The sequence below is a fragment of the Vicugna pacos genome, chromosome 12, assembly GCF_048564905.1.
Source record: "Vicugna pacos chromosome 12, VicPac4, whole genome shotgun sequence".
Classification (NCBI taxonomy): Eukaryota; Metazoa; Chordata; class Mammalia; order Artiodactyla; family Camelidae; genus Vicugna; species Vicugna pacos.
In genome coordinates this window covers 21884849-21911732 of record NC_132998.1, presented here as the reverse complement: position 1 = coordinate 21911732, position 26884 = coordinate 21884849, and the positions used below count along the sequence as shown (strand labels likewise).

General features: G+C 42.0%; 1 protein-coding gene and 1 long non-coding RNA gene across 5 annotated transcripts in view; one reads left to right on the top strand and one right to left on the bottom strand.

Moving 5' to 3' along the window:
- The window catches only part of TBC1D30 (TBC1 domain family member 30), a 69112-nt gene that overhangs the window by 16291 nt on the left and 25937 nt on the right, over nucleotides 1–26884 (bottom strand). For 2 of the 4 annotated variants that reach the window (XM_072973012.1, XM_072973013.1), the window contains exons 1-8: nucleotides 18805–19212; nucleotides 15395–15456; nucleotides 14796–14861; nucleotides 13410–13535; nucleotides 11506–11691; nucleotides 6093–6261; nucleotides 4055–4223; nucleotides 475–580 (exon numbers count right to left, since the gene is read on the bottom strand). In XM_072973012.1, coding sequence (XP_072829113.1) covers nucleotides 475–580; nucleotides 4055–4223; nucleotides 6093–6261; nucleotides 11506–11691; nucleotides 13410–13535; nucleotides 14796–14861; nucleotides 15395–15456; nucleotides 18805–18979 — 1059 coding nt within the window. In that variant the 5' untranslated portion in view covers nucleotides 18980–19212. Of the gene's footprint in view, nucleotides 1–474; nucleotides 581–4054; nucleotides 4224–6092; nucleotides 6262–11505; nucleotides 11692–13409; nucleotides 13536–14795; nucleotides 14862–15394; nucleotides 15457–18804; nucleotides 19213–26884 lie in introns of those variants that run through there. The other 2 variants (XM_072973010.1, XM_072973011.1) reach the window with 1 other exon arrangement.
- On the top strand, nucleotides 19302–25922 carry LOC140700157 (uncharacterized). Its single transcript, XR_012078420.1, has 2 exons — nucleotides 19302–19577; nucleotides 20743–25922. It is a non-coding gene; the product is annotated as an uncharacterized lncRNA (long non-coding RNA).

Genomic DNA, 26884 nt, shown 5'->3' with positions numbered 1-26884 from the left:
TTGGAATTTATGATTCATATATAATAACATGAGTTGAAGACGTGGGCAAAACAAATAAACCAAAATGCTGATTAGGAACATCTCCTTTTTATCCTCAATAATCCCTTCCCAGAAATAATCATTTCACGTCACACATCCCCGAATCAGATTCAGAATAAGTACCTGGTGATTTGGCGGTGAGTGGAGAAGTGTTCTGGCGCTTTTTTTTGTTTGGTTTGGTTTGGGATTGTACTTTATGATTTTTAAGCAACACAGTTGGAATGAAAGCCGTAACGCATACCCATTATTCATTTCTTCCTTCCTCTTGTGACATTGTTAGATTCTTATCAGATTATACATAGAATGTTGGCCACTTGAAAAAATAAATCTGAGGCCTGGCTTGGCAAATATCTTTCCCAAGACCGCTGCCCTGGCACTGCTGGTTCCCATGGCACCAAGTCCCCTGAGCCAAGGCGGGGTGCATTGCCCGCTCACCTGCATGAGTTCATGGCTTTCCAGAAGGTCATTCTCCAGCATCTCCTGGGTCAGGCGGCCCATGGTGCTATAGAATTCATCTGCTGTTTCACAACATTCTATCTGCCTAGATCAAGAAAGGACAGAAAGAGGAATTGTTTAGGACACCCATGCTGTGTCAGGCACATGCTGCAGGCACAACACGATGTGTTGTCTCTTGCCATCAAAGCGATCAAGTCTGTAACCCACAGAAATCAAAATCCTAGCATCCACTCACAGTACAGCCTGTTGTAGGCAGAGAAGAGATTTAAAAAATATGAAGGGCAACATACAGGTGCCTATTACAGAGTGAGTTCCCATCTTTACCATACTGCCCCCCGCAGACTCACAGCACCACCTGTGGCATCTTTCTTGTTTCCACGTGACACATTCTACACATCAGAACACCCATCACTGATGAAAATAATAACCAGGAAATTGGGTACCCAAGAACAATAATCCCCTGGAGAATCTGTTACTCTTGATCTGCAAACTGTGGTATCACTGAGAGACTGAAACCAAACCACAGCAGAAGTGAAAGAGGAAAAATACAAGAACTGTATCTGCTTGTCTCATCAGTCCACGGGATATTTCACAGGTAGTTTTTTCAGCCCTTCTTAGGGCACTGCTGCTAGTTGGAGATTACACCCTGTTTCTTGCAATTTGATTCGACGTATAAATAAAGAACCTGTCACCCACCACTCTGTGAGACAGGTGAGACTTTAATCCTCCTTCTAGAGGGTGGCAAAAAAGGAATAATTCAAAGCAAAGAGCACTGTGTATTTGTTGTATCTATTGTGACTTTTTTTGTATAGAAGGGTGACTGTCCACCAGTCACGAGACACAATTTCTGGGACACGCTAATGTTGGGGGATTTGCATAGGGCCATTCAGAAACATATGATGATGGGGAAACTTCAGGCTCTGGAGTGCTGTTCAAATTCCACTGCCACAATCATGCAAATAAATAAATGACATCAACTGCTTAAGTATTACTGCAGAAATATGGAGTAGCACGTGGGCATAAACGAAAAAGTGGTTAAGTTTAATCCTGGGGGGCAGGGAGTGGGTGAAGAAGAGAAATAATGCTTGAGGTGAGTTTTTAAATATTCTCCAGGTTGACCAGGAAGAAGAGCATTCCAAAGACATGGATGCAGGAGACAGCAGGCCCTCCCCAGGGAAGTGGATGTAGGTCCACACGACCAGAGCAGGGGGGCTGCGCGGCCGAGGAGCTGGGGAGAGCTGAAGGTAGAGGGGTGCAGAGAGCAGGTCACAAAGGCCTTGCCTGCCAGCTGAGCGCCCTCAGGACAAGAGTTGCTGGAAGGCCTTTGACAGGGAGCGTGGGGACGGACGTGCGCTCGGCAAGGTCGCCCAGGAGGTGGCATGGCCAGCGTGGGATACCATGGGGAGGCCAGTGCCAGGTATGAGGGAGGGAGCCGAGGCAGTCAGGTCAGAGTAGAAAGGACATGTGAAAGAGATGCCAGAGCAGCTGAGCTGAGGGTCTCCGGCTGACATTTCCAAGAGCACCCTTGGTCTGAGCAAAAGGAAGAAACTCCACGTTGCAGAAGCAAGATGAAGGGAGAGGTCCCGTGATGAACCATACACAAGACACGTACATTCCTCAGGTGCTTATAACCTGGAGATCACCTGTATGCGGTTTATGGTTTTTCCAGTGGAAAGTTTGTAGGGAAGATTAGAGACGTGGAGTCAGAAAGATCCAGGATTGGGTCCCAGCTCTGTTCCTCATGAGCTGTGGGACCTTGAACTAGTCAGTTAGCTTTCCTGCGGTAGTCTTTTCACTTGAAGAGACAGGGAGAATAATCCTACCTACTTCCAGGGCTGGGGGAGAATCGAATGGGATGTGTTTAAACTTCCTAACATGATAACGGCACTGCGGGCACATGAGGTTGTATGTTGGCTGCCTGGCCTCCCACTTAAGAAGCTGCATACTCAAAACAGGTAGAATTATAATGAGCAAGGACTCAGACACAGTTAAAATTCTACCAGCCTGATTCATACATAGATCCCCTGAACTTCATAAACAGTAGGCATTTATAATCAGTAGATGCATATTTTTAAAAGCACAGATTATAGAGCCAGGGTTCCTGGGTTCAAACTCAGGCCTTTCCACTTACTAACTGGGTGATTTGGGGCTTAACTTACCTCTCTGTGCCTCAGTGCCAGCCTCTGTAAAATGGGGATGATAACTGAACCTACCTCATAGGATGTCAGTAAGGACTAAATGAGTTAATTTTACATCTAGAGGGCTTGGAACAATGCCTATCCATTTCAAACACTCAATGAATATTGGATTGGAAATACATGTCTGGAGAAGGAGGCAGCTATTGGAAGAAAGTAAACAGATAGTAAATTAGCACAACAAATCCCCCACAGATGAAGGTATTTGCCTAACTGAAAAGCAATGTACAATAAAACAAAGGCAAAAGAGGCAGATAGCTATGTGATATTTTAAAATATTTCCACACAACGATTTTTTTAAATCCATGAATTGACAGTTGATGGATTTTCTTACAAAAAGTAAAAAATGCTGCAAGTCTTCCAGGAAACAACTTATCATAAATAAAAAGGCTACTTAAAAGGTTTTTGAAACAAAACTCTCTCAGTGATTAACAAGTTTTCTGACATGTTGCTTTTGGGTTCCCACTTAAGTCATTTATAGCTTTAGGAAGGAAACATTAAAAACTCTGCATCTTCAGCTCACTACGACAGTTTCATCCTGATGTCTCTTCCATTATCCAAAAGGTAGAATTTTAATGTAATAGTCATAATATATTAGGATGAGTGAAAATACCCTAGTTTTTCCGATTCTGCTACTAGTCAAGAGTATAAGTAAAATCTGTTTGGTAGTAATGGATTTCAACATACAATTAACTCTTGGACATGGAGGGTATAGCTCAGTGGTAGACCGTGTGCTTAGCATGCACAAGGTCCTGGGTTCAATCCTCAGTACCTCCATTAAATAGATAAACCTAATTATCTACTCCCTCCAAAAAAAAATCAACCACACACAAACATAAAATTAACTCTTGATGAAAGGAAAGACGTTCCATGTGTTCTACTACTGACCAGGTACCAAGCTTCATGCTAGATACCCTTATACATATTATCTCATTTAACTTTATCACAGCCCTGAAAAGCAGAACAAAATAAATTATAAAGATTCAATCATAAGCCAGATTGCAACCCTAACCAACAAACCCACCTAGTCCTCTCCAGATCTGCCGGTTCCTCTTCCATCTAAGTCCCTTTCCTTCTCCCCAAGCAGTGTCAGGACAGATGCCAACACAGTGGACCAGCCAGGACACCACACAGGAGGAGACCTACAGGTCTGAAACAGCCCGCCCCCTTCTCCAAAATAGATCCCACCTGCCCCACATCCATGAAAGAGCGGCTGAGAGTTCAGAAGGGCTGAAGCAACTGCCCGAACGTCACAACTTCCTCTTTTCCTCACACTTAAATAAGGATGCTCTCCTCTTAAGAGCACAAAAATGGCATGAGGCCCTCAACACCACAGAACAGAACAGGAGGGGGAAATCACTTACTCTCCCAGTTTTGCCCAGATAGCCAGTGACACCCTGAGGATGATTTCCGAACCTTCAAAGAAGACTGAATCCCAAATCTTTAAAACTGTATGGTTAGGGAGGCACGTAGCGAAGAGAGTCAGGAACCACTGCATCGTGAAAACATTCGTAAGCGGGGGCTCATATCCACCTGAAATAAAACAAACACTGTATTTCTCCAGCACTGATGATTTGAAAGATAGGAAAACACCCTCTTTCAGTCTTCCATGTCCACCCAAACAGGTTACACCTTCTGACTGACTTCTTTACATCTCTAAATTCTGGTTCTTTCTTCCTTTCTCCTTCTTTTTTTGGAAGACCATAGTTGTGCCTAGCAAAAATCTCAGTAATATAAACTTCACAAATCCTTTATGGTATTTCAGAAAACTTAACCTAAAACTAAATTTGGCTCTAGCTGAAATTTGGGGTGCTGAAAATTAAGGAGAATGTTTTCCTTACCAAAAATAGGATAAAAAGAAAGATTTTAGCCTCTCAAAAGCAAAAGCCAATTTTCAAAACCTATTAAAGTCTACTTTTATTCCAATCTTGCTGTAAAAAATAAAATCACTCATCAGCAATTACTTGTCCACTTCTTAATTTATACATAGTCTGCAGACTACAATGGAATTACATCAGAAATCAGTAACAGAAAGAAAGCTGGAAAATTCCAAACTATTTGGAGATCAAGAGAAATGAAATTTTAAAATATTTTTAACTGAACTATACCCAGTTTTAAAGATCTGGGATCCAGGTCACTTTGAAGTTTCTGAATTCACTTAAAAAAAAACAGAATCTCCTCCCACTTCCTATGATCGCAGAAGCATGTATTTTAATTTAATATAAAAATTTAGATATTTGGACTAAGCTTCCCTCCAAATTACAGTCAGAAGGTGCATTTCCCAAGTACAAACAAAAAGAGATCCGTTCTCCCGCCCTCATTTGCTTCCTTCTTACCTATGAACCAAGGAATATTGTTGTTCAGAGACTAGACCCTGAGGTCACCACTTAGGCAAGTTCAGGGTGTTTGGGGGAAATGCAGAGCCCAGCACAGTGTGTCTGACACTGGGACAGGCAAGTTTGGTCTCTTTGGAGCTTTATGAAACCCCTACTGGTGCACGTTTATACTGCATGGCCAAATTAAATAAGATTATTCAAATGATTTAAAAGGAAATGCTTAGAGACACTCAGGTGTCGCTAAAATTTCTAGTGTATTTTAATCACAGACTAGGACCTCACATTCCTGTCATATTTTCTCAGATTTGAATGCATGGGTAAGGAAACATAGCAAACTTCTGACTATTCTATTTCTGGTCTCCTGAGCACAGCCAGGGAAGTATAAGCAGTGGGTATAATGACAGCTACGAGCTCGGGTCCTCGGGAAAGCTGGATGCTGTCCGCCCGATGATGGAGACAGAGCTACGTGCAGAGCCGTCTCCATCGCCGCCCCACTCAACCCAGGCCCTTCCCTCAGGGCTCAGATTCTACCTGGTGGTCCAGAGGAGCCCTTCGCCAGCAAGAACTGGCCCGTGCATCTCAAGTAAATTTAAATAAATTAAAGGGGCATTAAACACCTCAGTCCTGCTTTTACCTGCTGTAACTTTATGAAATTACATACTCCACTCTCCATAACCTCAGTGGTTCAGGCGAAACCACCGTTTGTGCTAAACTGTACCTGTAGCTCAGTTTTAAAGAACTCCTATAGTTTTGGTGCCAACTTAGGGCAGCTTAACTAGATGGCAAGACATGGATACCATCCTTCACCTAGAGTACAACATACAGTTGTTGATCTGGTAAAGCATTAGGTTGTCGACTGACTTCTAGTTAAGTTCAACATGTGACCCTGTGTTTTTTGTTTTTAGTTCTGTTTTGGTTCTCTAGAAATCAGTTTCACCGCCCCAAACCCTCACCAACAGAACTAACTGAAAACACGTATTTCCAGTCAAGGCTCAGGCTCACACGTACAGTGGGGTCGGAGAAGTAAACTGCTTTCAAAGGTGAAACAGTATGGAGCCCTCACTACCTCCACTCTCCTTGTTTGCCGTTTTCTGAAGAGTATCCAGGTGCTGAGACAATTCAGGGAGCTTCAGTCTCAAGAGGTCTCGGAAGACAGCCATATCCACAGACAGCGCCCGGAGATTGTTGACAAAATAGCTTTCAGGAAGTACCTTATCAATAAGGTAAATCATAATCTGAAGAAAAAGATAAAGAACAAGACCGCTTCATAAAAACCAGTATCCTGACATGTTCTCAATAGAAGGAACGTGTCCGAGTAGGCAAAATGCAATTTAGCCAAAGTGCGCTATCCTTCACGTGCATCGGCACCAAACGTTCAGGATTCTCAAGGCTCCTCTCTACCCCCGGGGAGGAGCAGCAGCATAACTGTCTAAGTCACTCAGACCCGAAATCTGCCACTGTCTCCAATTTCTAGACGGGCCACTAGACCTGAGGTCCTCCCGCACGGTTCTGCTGGGTCACTGCTCGGACCACACACCCCTCAGCCTCACTCCGAGAAGCAGTGGAGCGCCTGCCACCTCAGCAGCCAGCAGGGAAGTCAACACGGGCTCCCGATGTCAGCACAGTTTTACAACCTTAATCTGAAAACCGGGAGCCGGCCCGTTATGAAACACCCCAACGGCCGCTGGTCTCAAGATTCACTGACCATCAACCTGGGGCATTCAGACAACTGCTGCTGGCGTCTTGTCCACTTTCCTCTCCTGGGAGAGTGCGACAAGGTGTTGTTTGAGCAGATGGTACTTTTAAAACCTGGATTTCTTTTGTGAGATTGTCTCACAAGTTCTCCAAGTGACTATTTTCATTCTGACTTTCCTATTTGTGATATTTTTTCTAAGATGTCAGAAACCATGAGAATGATCCAGCAAAACACATCTGAGTTCTATATGTCAGTCTCTGGTCCTTTCCCTATAGGCTTGCATGCTCTGCTTATGCCCTCCTCCCTAGAAGACCCGCTCATTCCCCAGTGCACAGGAAAAGCAAAATTAAGAACAAAATCATAGCTGGCCCTGTAAGTTGGTAAAGACATGGCTGTCTCATATTTTGACTTTCAGCATATCACAAAATACTATTTTCCCCCAAAATTCCCTCTCATATCTGCCAAGGGACCATTTTCCCCTCATCCTTAGCTTGTAATTCCTACTTTGAGGATCATAGTTTTGACTAAGTTGATAAGAGTGGGAACCCACTCTCAAGAAGGCCCCCCAGAGACCTTTGTTACAGGACTGAACAGGCCCAGGGAGCCACCTTAGCCTTCTCATGTGGGGATAAATTTACCAGGTAAATGTACCATCACCCTGGAGATAAGAGATTAGCAATAAAAGGAGCATATTCAACCTGCATGGAGGGAGGAAGTCCTGGAGAGACCAGGCCAGCTGAGGGGGAGAGCAGGTGTTCAGCACAACAGAGGGCCCCGGAAGGGACCTTGCACTCTACGGGTAAGGAGAAGAGGGAGTCATGGGATCACGAAGGCAACATTTAAAGGCAGCAGTCCATTACTGCACTTTCATCTAGAATAAGCTACACAGTACTGAGAAAGATGCTTAGGTTTTTCTAACGAGATTACCATCCCCCCAAATTACATGAAAACAAGAAAAAAATCCAATTATCACCATAATTCTTGTGACACAGTGAAATTCTCTCTCCAAAAGCATCTCAAAGTCTGACGTAAGACATAAGAGCCAGCTATGTCTATGTCAGCTACGTCACTCCACCTACTGCTGTATTTCCAAGACCAAACATTAGATCTTAAAAAACAAAATAGGATAAATAATGGCAATAGAACAGTCTCTTCAACAAATGGTGCTGAAACAACCATATACCCTCCACACAAAGTAACTCAAAAGAGGTCATAGACCTAAATGCAAAATGCAATACAATAAAACTCCTAGAAGATATCACAGCTTAGATGATGATCTTGGGCATGGGAATAACATTGTAGATACAATACTTAAGGCACAATCCAGGAAAGAAAGACTTGGTAGGCTAGACTTCATTAAAATTAAAAACTTCTGCTTTGGGAAAGACACTACCAAGAGAATAGAAGACAAGCCACAGACCAGGAGAAAATATTTGAAAAGACACATCTGATAAAGGACTAGCACCCAAAATGTACAGAGAACTCTTTAAACTCAAATAAGAAAACAAGGAGGGGAGGGTATAGCTCAAGTGGTAGAGCCCATGCTTAGCATGCATGAGGTCCTGAGTTCAATCCCCAGTCCCTCCTCTAAAAATAAATAAATAAACCTAATTACTCATCCGCCCCAAAAAGTTAAAAAAAAACCACACACACACAATAAGAAAATAAACAACCTGATTAAAAAACAGACCAAAGACCTTAACAGATACCACACCAAAGAAAATATACAGATGGCAAATTAGTATGAAAAGATACTCCACCATAGTCATCAGAGAAATTCAAATTAAAACAGCAATGAGATACCACCGCACACTTGCAATGGCCAAAATCTGGAATGCTGACATCACCAAATGCTGGCAAGGATGTGGAGCAACAAGAACTCTCAGACTTTGCTGGTAGGAATGCAAAACAATATGGTCACTCTGGAAGACAATTTGACTTTTTTTTTTACAAAACTAAACATACTCTTACCATAGAATCCAGAAACTGGACTCCCTGGTATTTACCCAAAGGCGTTGGAAACTTATATGCACACAAAAACCTGCATGTGGATTTTCAAAGTAACCAAGATGCCTTCCAGTAGGTCCAGACAGTGGACTATTGTTCATCACTAAAAACAATTAAACTATCAAGCCATGAAGAGACATGGAGACACCTTAAACGCATGTTACTAAGTGAAAGAAGTCAATCTGAAAAGGCTACATACTGTATGAATCCAACCATATGACATTCTGGAAAAGGCAAAACTATGAAAGTAGTAAAAACATCAGTGGTTGGGAGGGTGATGAATAAGTAGAGTACAGAGGATTTTTAGGGCTATAAAAATACACTGTATAATATTATAATGATGACTATATGTCATTATATATTTGTTCAAGCCCATAGAATATACAACACCAAGAGTGAGCCCTAGTGTAAACTATGGACTTTAGGTAATTACTGAGGTGTCAATGCAGGTTCATTGATTTTAACAAAGGTACCACTCTGGTGAATGATGTTGATAATGAAGGAGACTGTCTGGGGTGGTCGGCGGGGGCCGGGGGTGGGGGGTATTGGAAAAATGTCTGTACCTTCCTCTCAGTTTTGCTGTGAACCTAAAACTGCTCTTAAGAAGTAAAGTATTTTTAAACATAATGGGGAAGCTTCAAATTTTTAACAGACAGTTTAAAACAAAAGTTACTAAGAAAAAACAGTAAGTGCAAAAAAGCAGGGAAAATGGTTTACCCATTTCTGATAAACCATTTGTTTCCCTAATAATTACAACTTGCAGAGACCAAAATAGCTGCTGGAAAAACACTGACACCCAATACTTTCCTTTGCAACAGAAGTGTCTTCATGGATCCAACCTTCCTCTGCATATTAAATGTCTAACCACAAGATTGCTAAATAATGATGGTATCATTTCATCCCACAGAGTTCATTTTCTTAGAGGCAGAAATACAAATACTCAGTTTTTCTGTTCTGTCTAATCCATCTTTTTATGTGAATGTTTAGTTTCCCAAGTATCACTGAGACTTCATGACTTGACGGGCATGTATCTTCCCTTCCCCAAACCTCTCTACCCGACTCCCTCACCTGAAATGTTTATTCCAACTTTTCAACTGAGTAAACAAAATTCCTTCTTAATAAAATACGTTTTAAGCTTATGTGTTTGATTTGTCACTGCCTATCCCCTCTGCCCCTGCCTATTTGATGAAAAAGTGGCTTCAAAGCTGTTTCCTTAAATACATGAATGGGGAAAAGTGAGAGGGTGAATACAGATTTAGATCATGTCAGGCTGGATTGATAATTAATTCCACCATGATGTGTGTAAAACCAGGAGGAAAATTTGTTTCTTTTTCCACATGACATTAGTGAGTGATTAAGAATATCACTAAGGTATTTGCCACAATCAAATACAGAATTGGGGGTTGGGGGGGTCTTGCATACAAGGATTAAGTATTGATTTCACTCATCACAAAGCATTGTAGTAATCAACAGCAGTTTCAGGGTTCAGATATGAATTAGTAACCCTATATTATCTCCAGCAAATGAAGAGTGGCCATCCTCCACATCTGACATGCTTCATTTCTCATAAAGACTGCTTGTGGTGACTCACTGAGTCACATTCAGACCTCTAAGTTTAAATTCATAGTGTCCCACCTCAAAGTATTTCCAGAATTTCTTTTTTCACTAGTAAAGAGCCCATACATCAAAGATTAAAGGATAATAAATATAATTCACTTCCATAACATTTCTCCATGCAATCCCTTCCATCACAGACATTCACTCTCAGCCTACCTCCCCCATACCTCACCCCAGATATCAACTAGTAAAGCAACTTATTAAGAAGATCCAACCAGGTGGGAAGTGTACAGCTCAGTGGTAGAGTGCTTGCTTAGCATGCACAAGGCCCTGGGTTCAATCCCCAGTACCTCCATTAAGAAATAAATAAATAAACCTAATTACATCCCCCCCACCCAAAAAAACCAAAAGCAGTTTTTTTGAATTAAAAAAAAAAAGAAGATCCCACCAGAATTAAGCATAACAAATAAAGCAGTTTAGAACATGGCCCCTCGTGATCCACACCTCCTGGTAGTCACACCCTTGTATAAGCCCTTCCCCTTAAATCTGGGCTGGACCTAGTGACTGGCTTCTAATAAATAAAGCATGGCAAAAATGATGGAATGTCACTCCTGCTATTAGACGACAAATCTGCAATGTAACCTCTCCTGCTTTGCTGATTCACTTTTACTCTCTTGCTCACGCTGGGGGATGCCAGCCATCCTGCTGTATAATGGAGAAGCCTAAATAGCAAATAACTAAAGAGGGCCTCTGGCCAATAGCCAGCAAGAAACTGAGGCCCTCACTCAGTCCAACAACCCTGGACAAAATGTTGCCGACAACCACATGAATGAACTTGGAAGTGAATGTTCTCTCCCTTCAGTCGAGCCTTCAGATGAGACTAAAGCCCCAGCCAAGAGCTTGAATGCCTCAATGATGTGACTCTGAGCCAGCTAAGCTGCGCCCAGATTCCTGACTCAAAGAAACTGTGAGGTAATATATGTTTGGTCTTTGAAGCGACTAATTTGCTATGCAGCACCGGATAATCAATACAATCAGTATTTAACTTGCTTTAAAAACATGATGCCTCATAAGTGAGACTAAAAACATAACCACTCTCCTCAAATCTGGTAGCTACAGGAATCTGTCATGTGGCTGGGCTTTAACCTGGGGACCTGGGGGAAATGGTATGCTGGGTCATTAGAAGTTTCAGTTGCCTTCTTCAGAGCCCGATACTCACTTTCAGAGCGTCCCCTTCGTTGCCTTCCACCACTTCCAGAATTAGAGCAGCCAGGATGTTAAAGCCTTGGCAGTACCCAACATTCTTGTTCCATCGGGCATAGGCCAGCAGGACCCGCTTCAGCACAACCCTGTCCTGCTCAGCCTCCTGGCCGCAGTAAGAACTACAGCCTGTGCGGTGAAGATCCTAAAACGAGAGGCAAACAATATTTTTTAAAATAATTCCTTATGCTCTCTCCAAAAACAAACTTAAGTTATTTGCTATAGCAGTAACTGGAATCAGATTATCAACATGGATTTTAGTTTTCAAAAATGTATATGCAACTTGTACACATGGACCAAAACCTTTCTTCTTTTTTTTTTTTTTTGATTTTCTAATGTGCTGAGGCAATTTCAAGAGGAATTTCAGTCAGGCAAATTTTCTACCTAAAGTATTTCTGGAGTTAACACCAAACGGGACTAGGAATTAACAAAAATTATACTATAATTCTATATAAACTGACAGTTTATTTTAATAATACATCTCAAATAAAACAAGTCATTCCAACACACGTATGCTAGATGCTAACATTATTTCTTTCCACAAAAAAAAAAAAGATAAATAATATTTAGCTATGAAAACTCCAAATAGTATTAAGGAGCAAAAGAAAAGAATAAAAAAATGCAGCCCGAACTGTTAAAAGAGACAGAAAAATCATTCTGTCCAAGCTGTTTTAAAATTATGTGCAAAAAAGGATAAAAACATTTGCTGTACTATAATATTTAATGAGGGCAAAATCTATAATTTAATTACCAAGTAGAGTCTATGACTTTCAGGAGCTGAAGTCATTTTGCTGACTTATTATTCACTTTAATAAGAAAATAAAAGAGTGTCTTAATAATATGATTGTTATAAAATGTGTATTGCCTTAATTCACAACTTAAACATAAAGAAAATATTTCAAACATGGACTGCTTCATCTCTGAGAAACACATACTGAAATTCTAAATAAATAACAGCTCAAATGCGGATAATGCAAAAGCTTTTCAAACAAACAATATAAAATTCTATATTTTCTTTTGGCATTTGTCTAAAACAGACCAAGTTAGATGAGAAAATAGCTCCTTTGTAGTTAGTACTTCCTCCTGAAAAAAATATGTTCAAATCTGCCAAAACATTAGCCATCTTCTGGAGGCCAAAATTTAGATGAAACAACTTTCCTTTTAAAACCTTAGCTGAGCATCACACGTAATGTACACATATAAAATAAAAAGCATGAGTTAGAGGCTTATTTATGTAAGGGAATAATGATGTATACAAATCAAATCAGCATCCTTGGGTTTTGGCACCAGGCTCTCATCAACTGCAATAATCCAAGGCAGGTGAAACACAGTGACCTCCACAGCTGGCTTGAACAGTTGACTGTCTGATTTAAAGTAAGCCCACCAGCTAATCTAACCACCTTCATAAACTGACAGTTAACAAATTATCAAAATCCTAATAAGAGCCTTATTATTCTAATATGAAATATACTTAACTTTAAATTTTTCTTGGTGACTTCTATGTAAAAACCCAGTTAAAAGCAGCAACCCATGCTGAAGAAAAAAAGGAATTTCAATCTCCTATCATGTGAGCAAGATAATAACTTAAATATAAATGGGAACACTTTCTTTTTACTGGCAACCTACAAAATTATGAAGACAAGACATCATCATGTTCCCCATTAAAAAGCCGTTAAATGATGAAATTAGGAAGCAGGAAATACACGGACGTCAAACCAAAAGGCTTATACAGCTCACAACAGCTCAATAACAAAAAACAAACAACCCAATCAAACCATAAGGCTTGATCTTCTGTCCAGAAAACATCTGGCTCCTAGACTCTGCCTTCTAAGTCAGGACAAGAGACCAAATCCAGGGCATTACCTTGACTATCTGAATTCCCATCGAGTCATCATCAGGATTACTCCTTTCGTTGAAAGTGAAGCGCATGGTTTTGTCCCAGTCAATGGCTATACTGTGCAAATAATGATCTGCCAAGGTCAACCAAACCTGAAATATTAAAGAAGAAGAATGCTAAAGTAAAATACATAATTTCACCTTTTTTTATTAGGAAATAGTGATTGCAATCACCAAGAAAATGAGCACTTCTCCCAGACCAGATATGGCCCACATTCAGAAACCTCTAAGAACCTCACTGAAATGATGCTGTACTAAGTTGCCCCAATTAGGGACTTTCATTTATTCTTTCAAGTAATATCTTTTGAGTTCTTACTATGTACCAAGCAATGATCAAGCCATTACAGATATTATTAAGAAAACAGAAAAGTCTTTCAGTTCATTGGAATAGCTACTTTATCTTGTACTTGGCTCTGTATAGCTCTCTGTGCTTGGGCAACAGCCACCTGGTCATTTTCTACCCTTCTGGTAGCTCAGGTCAATCCTGAAATCATCATTGACCTCCTTTACAATCAACCCAATAAAAATTCATGTCAACCTAGCCTTCAGAATATGTCAGAATCTCACCCCTCCTCTCCATCTCCACTACCACAACCCTGATCCATCTCTTGCCTGAATTAATGCAAGTCTTTTACTAGTTTCCTGCTGTTGTCCTTATTCCTCATATTCTCAAGTTAGTAGCCAAAAGTGGTCCATTTAAAATATAAGTTGTTATTCCCCTGCTTAAAACTTCCCAGTGCTTCTCATCTCACACTGGGCAAAAGTTCTCCTATGGCTATAAGGTCCTACGTGATCTGCCATCCCCCTGAGGTCATCATATTACCTCTATGACCTTCTCTCCAAATGTTTTCCTCTTTGTTCACTGAGCTTCAGCCACCCTGGCCTCTTGCTTTATCTTGCATACTCTTGAGATGATCTCACCTGAGTGTTTCCTGTTTGGAGTGCTTTTCCAGCGGGTAGCAACGTGGCCAACTGCTCACCTCTTTAAGGGCCCTATTCAAATGTCACCGTGCCATTTACAATGCTACCTTTTTACCTCCATTCCCCTACACTCTCCTTATTCCTTTCTCTGCTTTATTTTTAGGCACATCATTTATCACTATCTGAAATACTTTATATTGTACTCACTGTAAACTCCATGAGGACAAAAATTTTGGTCTACTGGGCTTTTTCCCACTGCCACATTCCCAGTACCCCCAGAACAGTACCTGGCATAGACTAGATTGAATTAATGACTGATGAAGAGAGACTTCAAATTACTAAATCTAGAATATCCTTTTTAACATTCCAGACACTTTAAAGAGGGATAGAGTGACAGTCCTTTTGTACTTGAGCCATGCAAATCCTCCTCACCTTTCTCCTCCATTCCTTTGGTATTCCTGTTGATAGTCTGGCAACTGCCTTGAGAGCATCATACCACTAGGAAGAAAGAAGAAATATTGTCAAGGTGATAATACTGACCTGGTTAAGTACTTTTCAACTTTTTTTGCATCTTGACATTTGTAGAGTATGATAAAATTTACACAGCACATTGGACTAAACAGTCAGAGCTTCTTTTGGACAGATAAGACTGGTCTGAGGGCTATGACGGCCCCAGGCTCTCCCACTTAGGTACCGTTAACACACCTGTGATGCACCTGCAGTACACACCCAAAGGTTGGGAAGCTCTGGTTCAGAAATCAAAATATGTATCATAGATTCAGAATAATAACATTTGGTTTTTTATATTTTTTCACACTTGCACCATTAATAAAAAGTGCAAAATTTTTCATTGCAAGTATAAACCCAGGCCACTTATAGCTTCATAAGTTACTGTACCTGCAATTTTAAAAACTGACTCATATTCTTATGTATATCCAAGCACATGCTAGTTTTCCCACTTTGAGAATATAGCTCAGTGTACCCTATAGATACCTCAAAATATGGGTATTTTCAAAATTAAAAAAAATTACCTGCTGAAAACCATTTTGACCTAAAGATGGCTCAAGAGTGAACTTCAGCTTTGTGTCAACTCCTAAAAGAAAAGAAAAAATTCATAAATGTTATTTGGGGAGCAAATAACATTAAAATAAAACTAAAAATTATCAAAAATAAAAGTTAAAGTTAACCTGAGTCATCATAAAATTTTTAAAACATCTATTTTTACTAAATTGTAGTCAATTTTGTAAAAAGAAAAGGAATACTGAGTATTAAAATAGAAAAATATCCTGCAGCAATAGAATGGAGCTTGGTGCGTAAAGGAGTGTAGAAGGTTGCACTTGACAAGCTGCCTCCAGCTGCCCCAGACAATCCTCACCCCTTTCCTGGAGCCCTGATGACCTGCCTGCCTCCTAATCCTTAAAATTCCCTTACTCCCCTCCCTTTGGGGAGAAGGTACCATTAGAGCATGAGCTCCCCTCTCCATTCTCTGGTCATTGAATAAAAGCTTGTCTTACTTGGACACACACACACACAAAAAGCTTATCACACAGAATGGTGGTTCCACAGTTGTCTTTAGTAATGCAAAAATAAAAACAACAAAAAAAAAGACACCAAGGGCTTGGAGTTATACAGACCTCCATTCAACTTTGGTTCCTAGAATCAAGCAAATTATTTAACCTGTCTCAGTCTCAATTCTTTATCCTTAAAATGAAGGTAATGTCTCAGTTAACTGTTGTGATGATTAACTGCAGTAAATCACCTAGCATAGTATAATTAATATTTATGAAACTTAGGAAAAGAATTCGTTACTTACAGAGTTTGTTTTCTAGTACACTTGCTTGGATTAAGTCTTTGAAAGAAACTTAAGTGAAATATCAAAGTTATAAAAATACTGTCATTGCCTTCCCAATTGTGGAATAATCCATTTTAACAATACTATTTGGAAATTTTCATATATTTTAAAATTCTGTCATATATTTATTCATTAAAGATGAGTTTATATATTTAATTATAGACTACAAGCTAAAATATAACTGAATTCTAATTCCAAGTTACCTACAACTTTAGATAAACTTCTTTGACTCAAATTCGAAATCTGTGTAATAAGTGAATAAACAGGAGAATATATAAAGACTATTTGCTATATTCATATTGGGCCTTTTTACTATTACTGAAGTGAAATTACATAAAAATTTTTACTCACTTAAATTCTATTAAAAATAGTATAATCAAATCTGAAAATGCTGTTTTTTCTATAACTTCAAAAATCAATGACATGACATTTTAAGTCACTTTTTAAAAAGACTAATTACTTAAAAGATCAAGTACCAAGATACACCAAACATTATCAATAGCATTCAGTTTTATAATTTGCAATTATCATTTATGAAGACACCTTTTCTTCTATGATGTTGAATGGCAGATTAGGCACACTGAAAACCTCTCCACAATTTCCACTACTTAAGGAACAATGTTCAGAATTTGTAAAATTATAATAATAAAGTATACTTGTCTTTTTGAAAACATACATATGGAGTCAAGAAACTGGAAAGCGATGTGTCTGATTTGCTCGAGCCCGTGACAGTGCGTATATGCCTTTCTTGGAGTCCGAGAAGAGTGCTGTGAATACAGGAGTTGGGTCCTAGGTTTCTAAAGTCAAACTGCGTGTGGTAGAGAATCCAAGGCATCCAATCAATGCCCTGATAATTCTTTTCAGAGCTTCAGGGCCAAAATCATACTCTGCCTAGACAGATAAGATTTTCTTATTCGAAGATATATTAAGTACCCCCGACGGATTCCCATCTCTCTCTGAGATGGTTTAAATGAAGTCCTGCCTCAGTGCAGCGCAATGATACAATGACCACAAGAGTGCCTCCAGCTGGAGCGCATAATATAAGACAATAAAACAGACCACCTTTGAGGTTGCTGTCCAGACACGGGGTGCTGAATGGAGGAGCGTACAATCACGACGTTTGCTTTATTATAACAAAGACCAGGAAATCCGGCCCCATGCTGACTTATTTTAACCGACCTAAAAGCCTCGGATTCCCTGTGTGTATGACCGAACAGGCTCCCTTGACTTTTTCAGAGTACCTACTGGACATCATGCTGATTACCTTGCCGTGCTGAAACCCAGCTGGGATTAGTCAAAACCACAACTATTTTCCCATGATCAAAAATGAGTCACAGGATTTAACTGGAATTGATCATTCGCCGCCTGCATGCGAAAGCTGAAATCAGGTCATTCCCAATTCTTTTCTTCTAACTGAATAAGGGAGTGGATAAGGTTTATGTTTCATCTGATAATCACCGGCTGTTTCGGGTTCAGAAATACGAAACACTTTTAACGTGGGAAGGAGATTTCTTTTTTTAAGGGCAAAGCAAGACTGTGAATACTACAGACAGCAACCAGACACTTCCTTGGGGAGAAAAACAAAGAAACCACGAGGTTTGGAAAGGCAGCGGCGAGTTCCACCCTTTGGGGCTCAGTGCCTCGGCAGATTCTCTCCTGCAGCCTCAGGATAGCAGGTCCCCAAAGGCCCTGGGAGGCGGTGGTGGGGGGACGAATCCGCCTGGAAGCCAGCTGGTGCTACTCTGGGGACAAGTGCGCACTAAGCACAAACACGAGTACCGCCGGCTCCCTCTGCGGCCACCCCTAGCCAGAAAGCCTTATGCCCAGGGGCCGCGCCAGGGCTGGGCTCAAAAAAACCCGGGGAGGGATGCCAGGCAGTGGAGCAGGCGCGAGTTATGCAGCCTGGAGAAGCAGGGATGGGTAAACAGGCTGAAAACAGAAAGGCCTAGCCTAGCACAGCCAAGAGCGGTCCCGATCTTTAACCACAGAAAGAATCTCTACTTTGCAGGAGTGTTTCCTGCATGCTTTCCACCTGAACGCTCAAATGAGAGGCTCCAGGCGAGATGATCTCGGCACTCACGAAGCAGAGACCCTCAGGAAAAAGCACCCGGTTTTCCCTTCGCAGTCGCTGCCCTCTCCAACCCCAGGTATCAAACCTGTACTTTTCTCTGCCTCGTACACTTCCCTCAAGGTCTGGCTGCTGGTGAGCCCGGAGCACAGTTGTTTGCACGGTCTCTGATGCCCCCGGCAGCCGCCAGCACTCTCCCACCACGCGGAGAAGGCCGAGCGCACCGCTCGCCAGCAGCTCCCGGCACAAGCAGGGCTGGACCGCGCACAGACCGCCGGGTGCGGGCGCGCGGACAGCCCGTTCTCCGCGCCTTGGGAGGCCGCTCCCCACCAGCCCAGGCCTTGGTCCGCTCTCTTCCCTCCCAAGCCGACCCAGCCCTGCCTGCGCCCAGCCGCGGTACCCTGCACCAGGCGGCCCGCGGGCTCTCCTCGACCTAGGCAGAGTCCAGCTGAGGCAGAGGCACCAGCTCCGGGGGTGCCACGCTACTTTCCGGTGCCCTATCTGGCACCCCGGGTCCTCACCCGGCTCCAGGGTGCAGAGCAGCCGGGGCGCGGTCCGGGAAATGCAGCTGCGCTTCTTGAGCACATTGCTCAGGATGGTGCCCACGCCGCCGCCGCCACCACCGCCACCGCCACCCTGCCGCTTCAGGCATCTCCCTCCGCGCCTCAGGGAGCCAGTCAGTTTGTCCTGCCGCATCCAAGAGCGTCCCGGGCTCCTGTGCGGCCGTCGTCCTCCTGGTTCCCCGCTGCCCTGCCGGCGTAGCGGCTTTGCGCGCGCCGGGCTTAGTGAGACCGCTTAGTCAAGGGTCCTTCGAGAGCAGAGAGGGTGCACCCGGCGCTGGAGGGTCGGGAGACCCTGAGGAGCACCGCGGGAGCCGCCAAGCACGGGGCGGCAGGCAGGCATCTGCACTGCGGAGCCTGCAAGGCTGAGGCAGGAGAGGGCTTGGGGCGGGGAGGAGGGCGGGAGCAAGCGAGCGCGGGAGATGGAGGCGGCGCTCCCGCCCCCAATCCCGGCATCACCGTGCGCAGGCGGGGTGGCCTTAGCTCCCGAGATCCCAGCCCGCTCCCGGCACCTGCGCGAGGGAGCCGCGGAGCCACTGAGCCCCGGAGCCTGGGGAGCAGAAGCAGCAACAGAGATTTCCGTGCTTCTCCCAAGATCGGGGAGGGGCTGGAGGGGGCACCAAAGTCGCAGGTGCAGAACAGCAGCGAGATGCCAATGCCCACCTCATCGGAGCAGCATAGGAAGAGAGGTCAACTGACCGCAGGATGAATCTGGCAGCGCGGCAGAGAAGCTGGTGGGTGGTGAAGCGCCAATCTCATCCCAAATTGTGTTCACCTCCTTCCTGGCATCTTGGAGAGGCACGGGAAGCACGTTAATAATTATTATTTTTATTAATGGTTGTTTCTTTTGGAAGAATGGACTTCAAGATAAAAATGTTCCCTCATTTAAAAGCAGGACTTTTTAAAGTGCTTCCCTGTCTCTCCAGCCAAAGACTTCAGTAGTCAAAACTATTAGCGATAATTACTGTTTAAAAAAAAAATTCATTCTTGGAAGGGAGGGTATAGCTCAGTGGTAGAGTGCATAATTGGTGTGTACATGGTCCTGTGTTCAATCCCCAGTACCTCCATTAAAAAACTTAAATAAACCTAATTACCCCTCAAAAAAAAAACGTTTTTTTTTAAAAGTCATTCTTAAACTACAGCATTCACCAATGGAATATTAGTCATAAAGATGAATTCGAGTTATAAGAAAAGAAAGGATGTGGAGGGAAATACCAAAATATCTGTATATGCCAATATTTAGAAAAGGAACACCAGATGGATTAAAAAATTTAAAAGTATTTATATGGAAGGGAATAGTGTAGAAGAGAGAGGAATAGAAAACAGGTTTCTTTGGATGTGCCTTACATAATTTTGACTCCGGAATAAAATGGTTTCTTTTTTTTGGTGGGAGGAGGTAATTAGGTTTATTTATTTACTGTTGGTGGAGGTATTGGGGATTGAACTCAGGACCTCATGCATGTTAAGTATGTGCTCTACCCCTTGAGCTATACCCTCCCTCCTATTAATATTAATAAATCAAACAAAAGAAAACCCTAAAAATTGAAAAGGAGTGGAAACAAATGAAGCTAACTAAATATCCTGTTGATGGCATAAGAACACAAAAAAATAAGTAAGTTACTTTATAGTATTATGACCATCAGTAGTGGTACACATTCTAAGGCCAAATAGAGCTGCAAAGAAATCTTAAATGTCATTCAGTAGCATTATTGTTATTAATAATATTGGTGTTATTTTTTAAATTCTTAGTACATTATAGGATAAGCTAAATATGTCTTTTCAGTGTGGCAGAAAATACAAGTGTTCAAAGAAAAGTTTTTTAATCCTGCAATAGTACATTTAAATTGAAAATAATAGTCTGAACTCATCTTTTTTCTTTTCAAAAATACATATACATAGGTTTAGAACTAAGGACAACCTGGAAGCAATGAACACCCTCAGCACCCAGGATGAAGTCTCCGAAAACGATTCTCCACTAAAAGGAACCAGCGCTCCTTTCAGGTCTGACTGATCCCACATCTGGGCCAGAAAAAGTATAAGCCTGGAACATCCTGATGAGCTCAGGAAGGAAGTGCTCCAAGACTAATGGGGTCATGGCAAAAGGACATGAAAGCCACATGAGTAGGCTACTATTGGCCAAAGATGGAACACTTTGAGCATCAAAAACAAAGGTAGCTATTGATTGAAAAGTACTATTTTTTAAATGCATTCCTAATGATATTCTGAAAGAACTAGAAAAAGTTGTATGATGGGCACACATTTTGTAATCAGTACATTCTGGGCATTGAGAATTGCCCTCAGAATTCGAGGACAATGTCAGAAATGATATAACACTAAGCATCAAGTATATATTTCATTCATAAGAATCTGTTAAAATGAGATTAGTCATCTGCAAAAGTAAACCCAGGGATATGGAAGTTAATCAGTTATGCCTGCCTGAGGTAAAGATGCCTTGAAAAGAGCAGTACTCTGCCTCATCAATTTAAAGGATGAAGTCACTGTTGAATGTGTTCATGATGAACTATTTGTCTTAGACTTCCCAACATTTCACACCATGCTCAGGTACAGAAACTGAGGCTTCATCAGCCTGATGCTTATAGTTTCAGTACATGTTCATTTTCCTTCAGCTTTCTCTTAACTTTTATAAGATGTCCATTGACTGTTCTGGCCTGAGAATGATCACTGAAAGATGTCTGAAGTTTGGTTTTGGCCAGTTTCTTTGAGGGTACCAGAGAGCTCTGGGTGAAGATGGTGATGAACACCCAGAGTGAAAGGAAGAGAACTGGAAGGAGAGGGAAAATTCAGAACAAGCTGGTAGCTGCATCTCAGTCTCATCCTCCAGAACGCTCTGCTGCTCTAACCATAGAGGGTTTGTGTTCTCTTTTTACGAGAAATCCTAGCACTGGGCCAGCAGGAAAGACAGCCGCGCCAGCCAAGAGAGGAGCAATGGACTGTGCTCTGCAACACTGTCTCTGGAGTACAGAGGAGGCCATCCGGGGCTGGCTGACATCCACCATACACACCAGCCCACTCCCTCTGGCTCAGACTCCATGCTCACCAAGCAAATTTCTCACTGTCATTTGGCTTCCTGAAGAGACTCTGCTGCCGAGGAGGGAACACACTGACCAGTTAACAGCACTCAATATCCCTGAGTTCACTCAACTCTCAGTAAGCTGAAGAAATCAAATGTCTGGGCTGCCAAAGCTCACGTGTAGACCCTAGATTGCCAACCCACCCAGATGTGTCATGGCTGACAAAAAGGTCTCTCTCTGAAATTCTTCAGCTCCAGCACTTTTCTTCCTATTAGTGACAGGGGCTTGTTTACTTTCAAGATAAAAATTCTACATTACAGGGAAACACTGACTCTAAAAAAAAAAAAGTTCTCTTGAAAACTTCCCCTTCTAAACTACATAGAAATCAAAACCAGCCAAAAAAAAAAAATTAAGAGCTTCTACTATTATAGCAATACGTAACAAAAGAATTAAATAATATTATTTTGTTTACATTGGAGAGGAATGCCAAGACTGCCAACTTTTGTAGCAAACAGATAATTAAGCACTAAAATACAATGCTCTAAAAACAGCTACAGCATAAGCCTAGTATTATATTTATTATATGACTCATAGTTTCTTTTTCACGTCTGGAATATTGTTTTCCAAAAGCAAAAGACGTCATCTGAAGTCAACTTGCAGAGGAAACAATGCCAGCATGAACTTTGCTTGAGGATCTCAGGTGGCGAAATTTCCAGCCAAAGCCAACTCGCCATCACCCTCTACTGAGTGATCTTTACTAATCAAATATTAGTGCATTCACGTTTGGGCAAATCATACCTTGCATGGTCCAGAGCAGTTATTATTTAACCTGAATTTTGGGGAAGGAGGGCTCCATGAAACCTTCACATCGGATGAGAATCTGTTTCTTGCCTTGCTAAAGAAAATGAGTGCTTAGAGGAAACACCCTGAAGTCAACGCTCTCCTCAGAGCTGCCTAAAGGCAGGGCCTTAATAAGTAACTGCTTCAGTTCATTCTCCAGGATGGAGCCCACACAGCTGTGAGCTCATGGTGGCAAGCATCATAACCATTTTCCCTCACGAAAGAGACAGAGGCAGGGCAGCAGGAAGAAATCAAGGGGAAAGAAAATAACTTCCAGTTATCTGACACAGCACATGCCGTACATAGGACATTTAATTTTCTTTCTGTGTGATTTCTCAGTCATAAAAATCTACTTCTCTACTTAAAAACAGGCATCCTTGAAGACACTCAGGTGTGCCTTTTGAATTTTGTTTATCTCAGAGAAAGGATACTGTCGAACATGGAACCAAGGAGCTTTGAAATTCCAACGCCAGCTCACACTCAGTTTTCTGCCTTCCAATAGTCCCTGTTCATGTTTTTCTCAGGACCATTCTTTTTAATCAGATATTTTCAAAAACAAAGCCACTCCTGACATCCCCCTAAGCACGCTCAAATATTCTGGATGAAGTAGTGAAGAATAACTAGTTTTATTTACAGACCAGAAGGTTTCAAATTCAAAACTTATCTAATATAGAAATGTAATTCCTAGCTGGAGTGGAAGTCCCATTTCAGAGAACCATCCTGGAAATGTACGTAAAACCCTGCAGCCGGGTCCATGCAGTCCCAGACACACAGCTAACCCGAGATTTTCTATTTTCTAGGAAGTATTTCCTTGCTTCAAAATAACTGAAATTGATTCAATACCACTTGAGGTAGGTTTGTGTTGACCACAGAAAGACATCTTTATATTTCTTTCATTCATTCATTCGTGAAATAAACATTTATTCCTCAAATGCTGTAGGAAAGGCATTGTGCTGTGGCCCATGGGGAACGAAAAGTATGAATTCAGTACATTCTCTAACCTCAGGAAGCTTATAGTTTACTGAGGGACAAAGTGGGTCGTGATAGGACAGTGGGAAAGGTTTACTGAAAATCTATGCAAAGAAATATTGCTATGAGTTATGTCAAAAAGTGTTCTGCCTATGTCTTCCTCTAGGAGTTTTATAGTACCTGGTCTTATATTTAGGTCCATTATGAATTTTTTTGAATATAGTGTGAGAAGATATTCTAATTTCTTTCTTTTACGTGTAGCTGTCCACTTTTCCCAGTACCCTTTATTGAAGAGTCTGGCTTTCCCCATTGTATATTCTTGCCTCCTTTGTTGCAGATTAATGACTGTAAGTGTGTGGGTTTATTTCTGGGCTCTCCATCCTGTTTAATTGATCTGTGTGTCTGTCTTTGTGCCAGTACCATATTGGGTTTTTTGCTTTGTTTCGTTTCATTTCATTTTGGCGGGGGGGGGGGGGTCCATAGTATTTTGATTACTGTAACTTTGTAGTATAGTCTGAAGTCAGGGAGCACAATTACAGCAAATATCTTATGATAACTATAAATGAAGTATAACCTCTAAAAATTGGGAACCACTATATTGCACACCTGTAACTTATATAATATTACACATCAACTATACTTCAGTACAATAATTAACTTAATACTATGCATGTACTTGGATACCATTATCTCTACCTCCTCCTAAATGTCATACATCCCAGTTTTTCCCCAGAGCGTCATCTCATTGAACTGTTAAATTTCACCTGAAAGCAGACCAAGAAAAAGGTCACCTCTGCTCTAATTATCCCAGTCTGCTGTTTACTTGCACATCAGCAGTGGAACTGGAAAACTGAGACCCATCCTTTTAGAAGATGAAATCATTGTTCAACCAGGTCACAATGAAGTAGACAGCTTAGGTTTCCCAACCTTTACACCAAGCCATTCTGAGATTCTTTGGACCTAGCTGAGGCCTGTGAAAGGAGAGGTTTCTCCACCTGTTGATGCAAATTAGTTTGGCTAAGAAATAAATGTTCCTAGAGAGGAAAAAGGCGATGCCTTTGAAAATAATATGCTTAATTTTGATGGTGAGAACAGACAAGTATCAGGAAGAGGAGAGAGATTCGAATTAACGTGAATGTTGGTTTGGCTGGCCCAGGAGCCTCCAATCTACCAGCTGGGTCCATTCAGAAGAGAAGACGCAGAATGTGTGAACCCGACCAGGGAGCTCGTGAAAGCTGCACCTGGGAAGGCCTCCTCCAGGAGGCAACGTGGTGTGTCAGAGAAGTGCTGGCCGTGGAGGCAGGCAGACCAAGCTTAGAATTCTAACGCCTGTACTCACTGGCTCTCTGTTCTTGGGCAAATTACTTAATTTCTGGGTTTCAGTTTCCTCATCTTTAGGATTGCCGATACCTACTTGAGTAACCGTGAGAATTAAGTGGCATGATGAAAGTCAAGGTACTAACACGGCAGCGGCGCCCAGGAGGCACTCAAAACACTTGCACATGGGTGTCCTTCTTTGTATTTGTGGTTAGCATACAAGATAAAGGTTAAAATGGGCCTGTTCTCGGTCTACTGGACGTCCGCCCAGCAGAGGACCAGGACCTGACCCACAGGGAAACACTGACCAGCCAGAACATCCCCTCTGAGGGTCCTCACCGGATGTTCCTCTTCCGCTTTCTTCCCGTGGTGCCCTCACTCAGAGGGAGGAACGCTGCGTTTAGCATCAGGTCCACTCCAAAAGGCAAAATCAGAACTGCTAACTGGGGTCACAGAGAAGCAGACCTCAAAATGTAAGAAAGCTCCAACTGTAATAAAACATTAGCCTCAGGAGATCATAAATGTCCTTTCTCCGGAGTTCTCAGGCAGAAACTGCCAGCCCAGCAGTCAGGAGTGCCATGAAAGGACATTTAAACTGAGGTGAGAGTCAACTACCAATAGGAGGAAAGCAGCTTCCAACACTGTAATCCTCTGAGATCAACTGAACTGATACTCAGCATCTGTTACTCTGTACGAGTTCCTCAATCCAATATAAATGTGGACCAAATAGAATACTTCGAGAACACAGTTCAGATTGTTACAGTGTCGGGTAAACTCAAGTCTAAGCAAGAAAGATCCTGTTGGCTTCACTCCTCATTAAGGGTATTTTTTAAATGTACCATCATACTTTCTTGACTTAAAAAGAGTCGCCTGAACAAACTGAATTTTTATGTATTTATTAAAAATCTTACATTATCTTTATGTTATTATTCTCATTGTCTGAGAGTCAGGACAGGTATCAGGAAAGAACTGCAAATCATGTTAGGAACTACCTTAAAAGGGAAATGCATGTCTCCTGAGCTGCACAGGTGACAGGTACCTGGAGGGAGGAGGAATTCTATGGGATGTCAGTCAATACAGGCCTCAGCATTTTAAAGGGTAGCATATCTGGTGACTGACATTCACTTTTATCTTTACCTCCACAGAGATAAAGGAGTTCACCAGGGTAGTCTTACAAATGGTCATAAATGTATTCCAGTTTTTGCAAGTCAACCCAAAGGTTTGGTTATAGAGAAAAAATCCTAGGGAAGCAGACGCTTTTAATAAATAGACTTTCAATGTGTTCCTTCTCTTCTGGAAGCAGTACAGGTGTGGCCTACTATCCTCATGGACTTAATATAGCAGCACTGGCACCTTTAATTACCACTGTCTGTAGTCCCAGTTTATGACCAAGTGTCACTCGGCGGTACGTCAGTTGGGCCTAACGCCAGCATCAATCAATATGCCAGCTGCTAGGGAGGGAACAGGTCATGTTTAAAGAAAGTTACCCTGGTGTCTCTAAATTTTAAGCCTTCCTAATACTTGAAAACTAAGTCCCACGAGGTATCCTGGGAAAATTCAAAATAATTTTTTAGCGCAGGGCCTGACACAGTAGGGACTCAGTAAAATGTTTTAATTGCATCTATGACATAAAGATCAGGCTAGGATCCTGCTGACTGGCCATTTTTAAATGGCACCTGCATTAATACGTGCATTTCAGACGCCAGAATTCTCCCGCCCCCTCACCTGATTCATCCACGCCCTTGAATTATTTATAGGTGGACCTTTTCTTCTCCATAGAGCACACTCCCCTGTGAGCACGGGACTGACTGACTCACTGCTGTGCCTCTCCCCTCCCTTGCCTGCCGCTGGCATGGGCCTTGTGCACATCTGACACTCAGGAC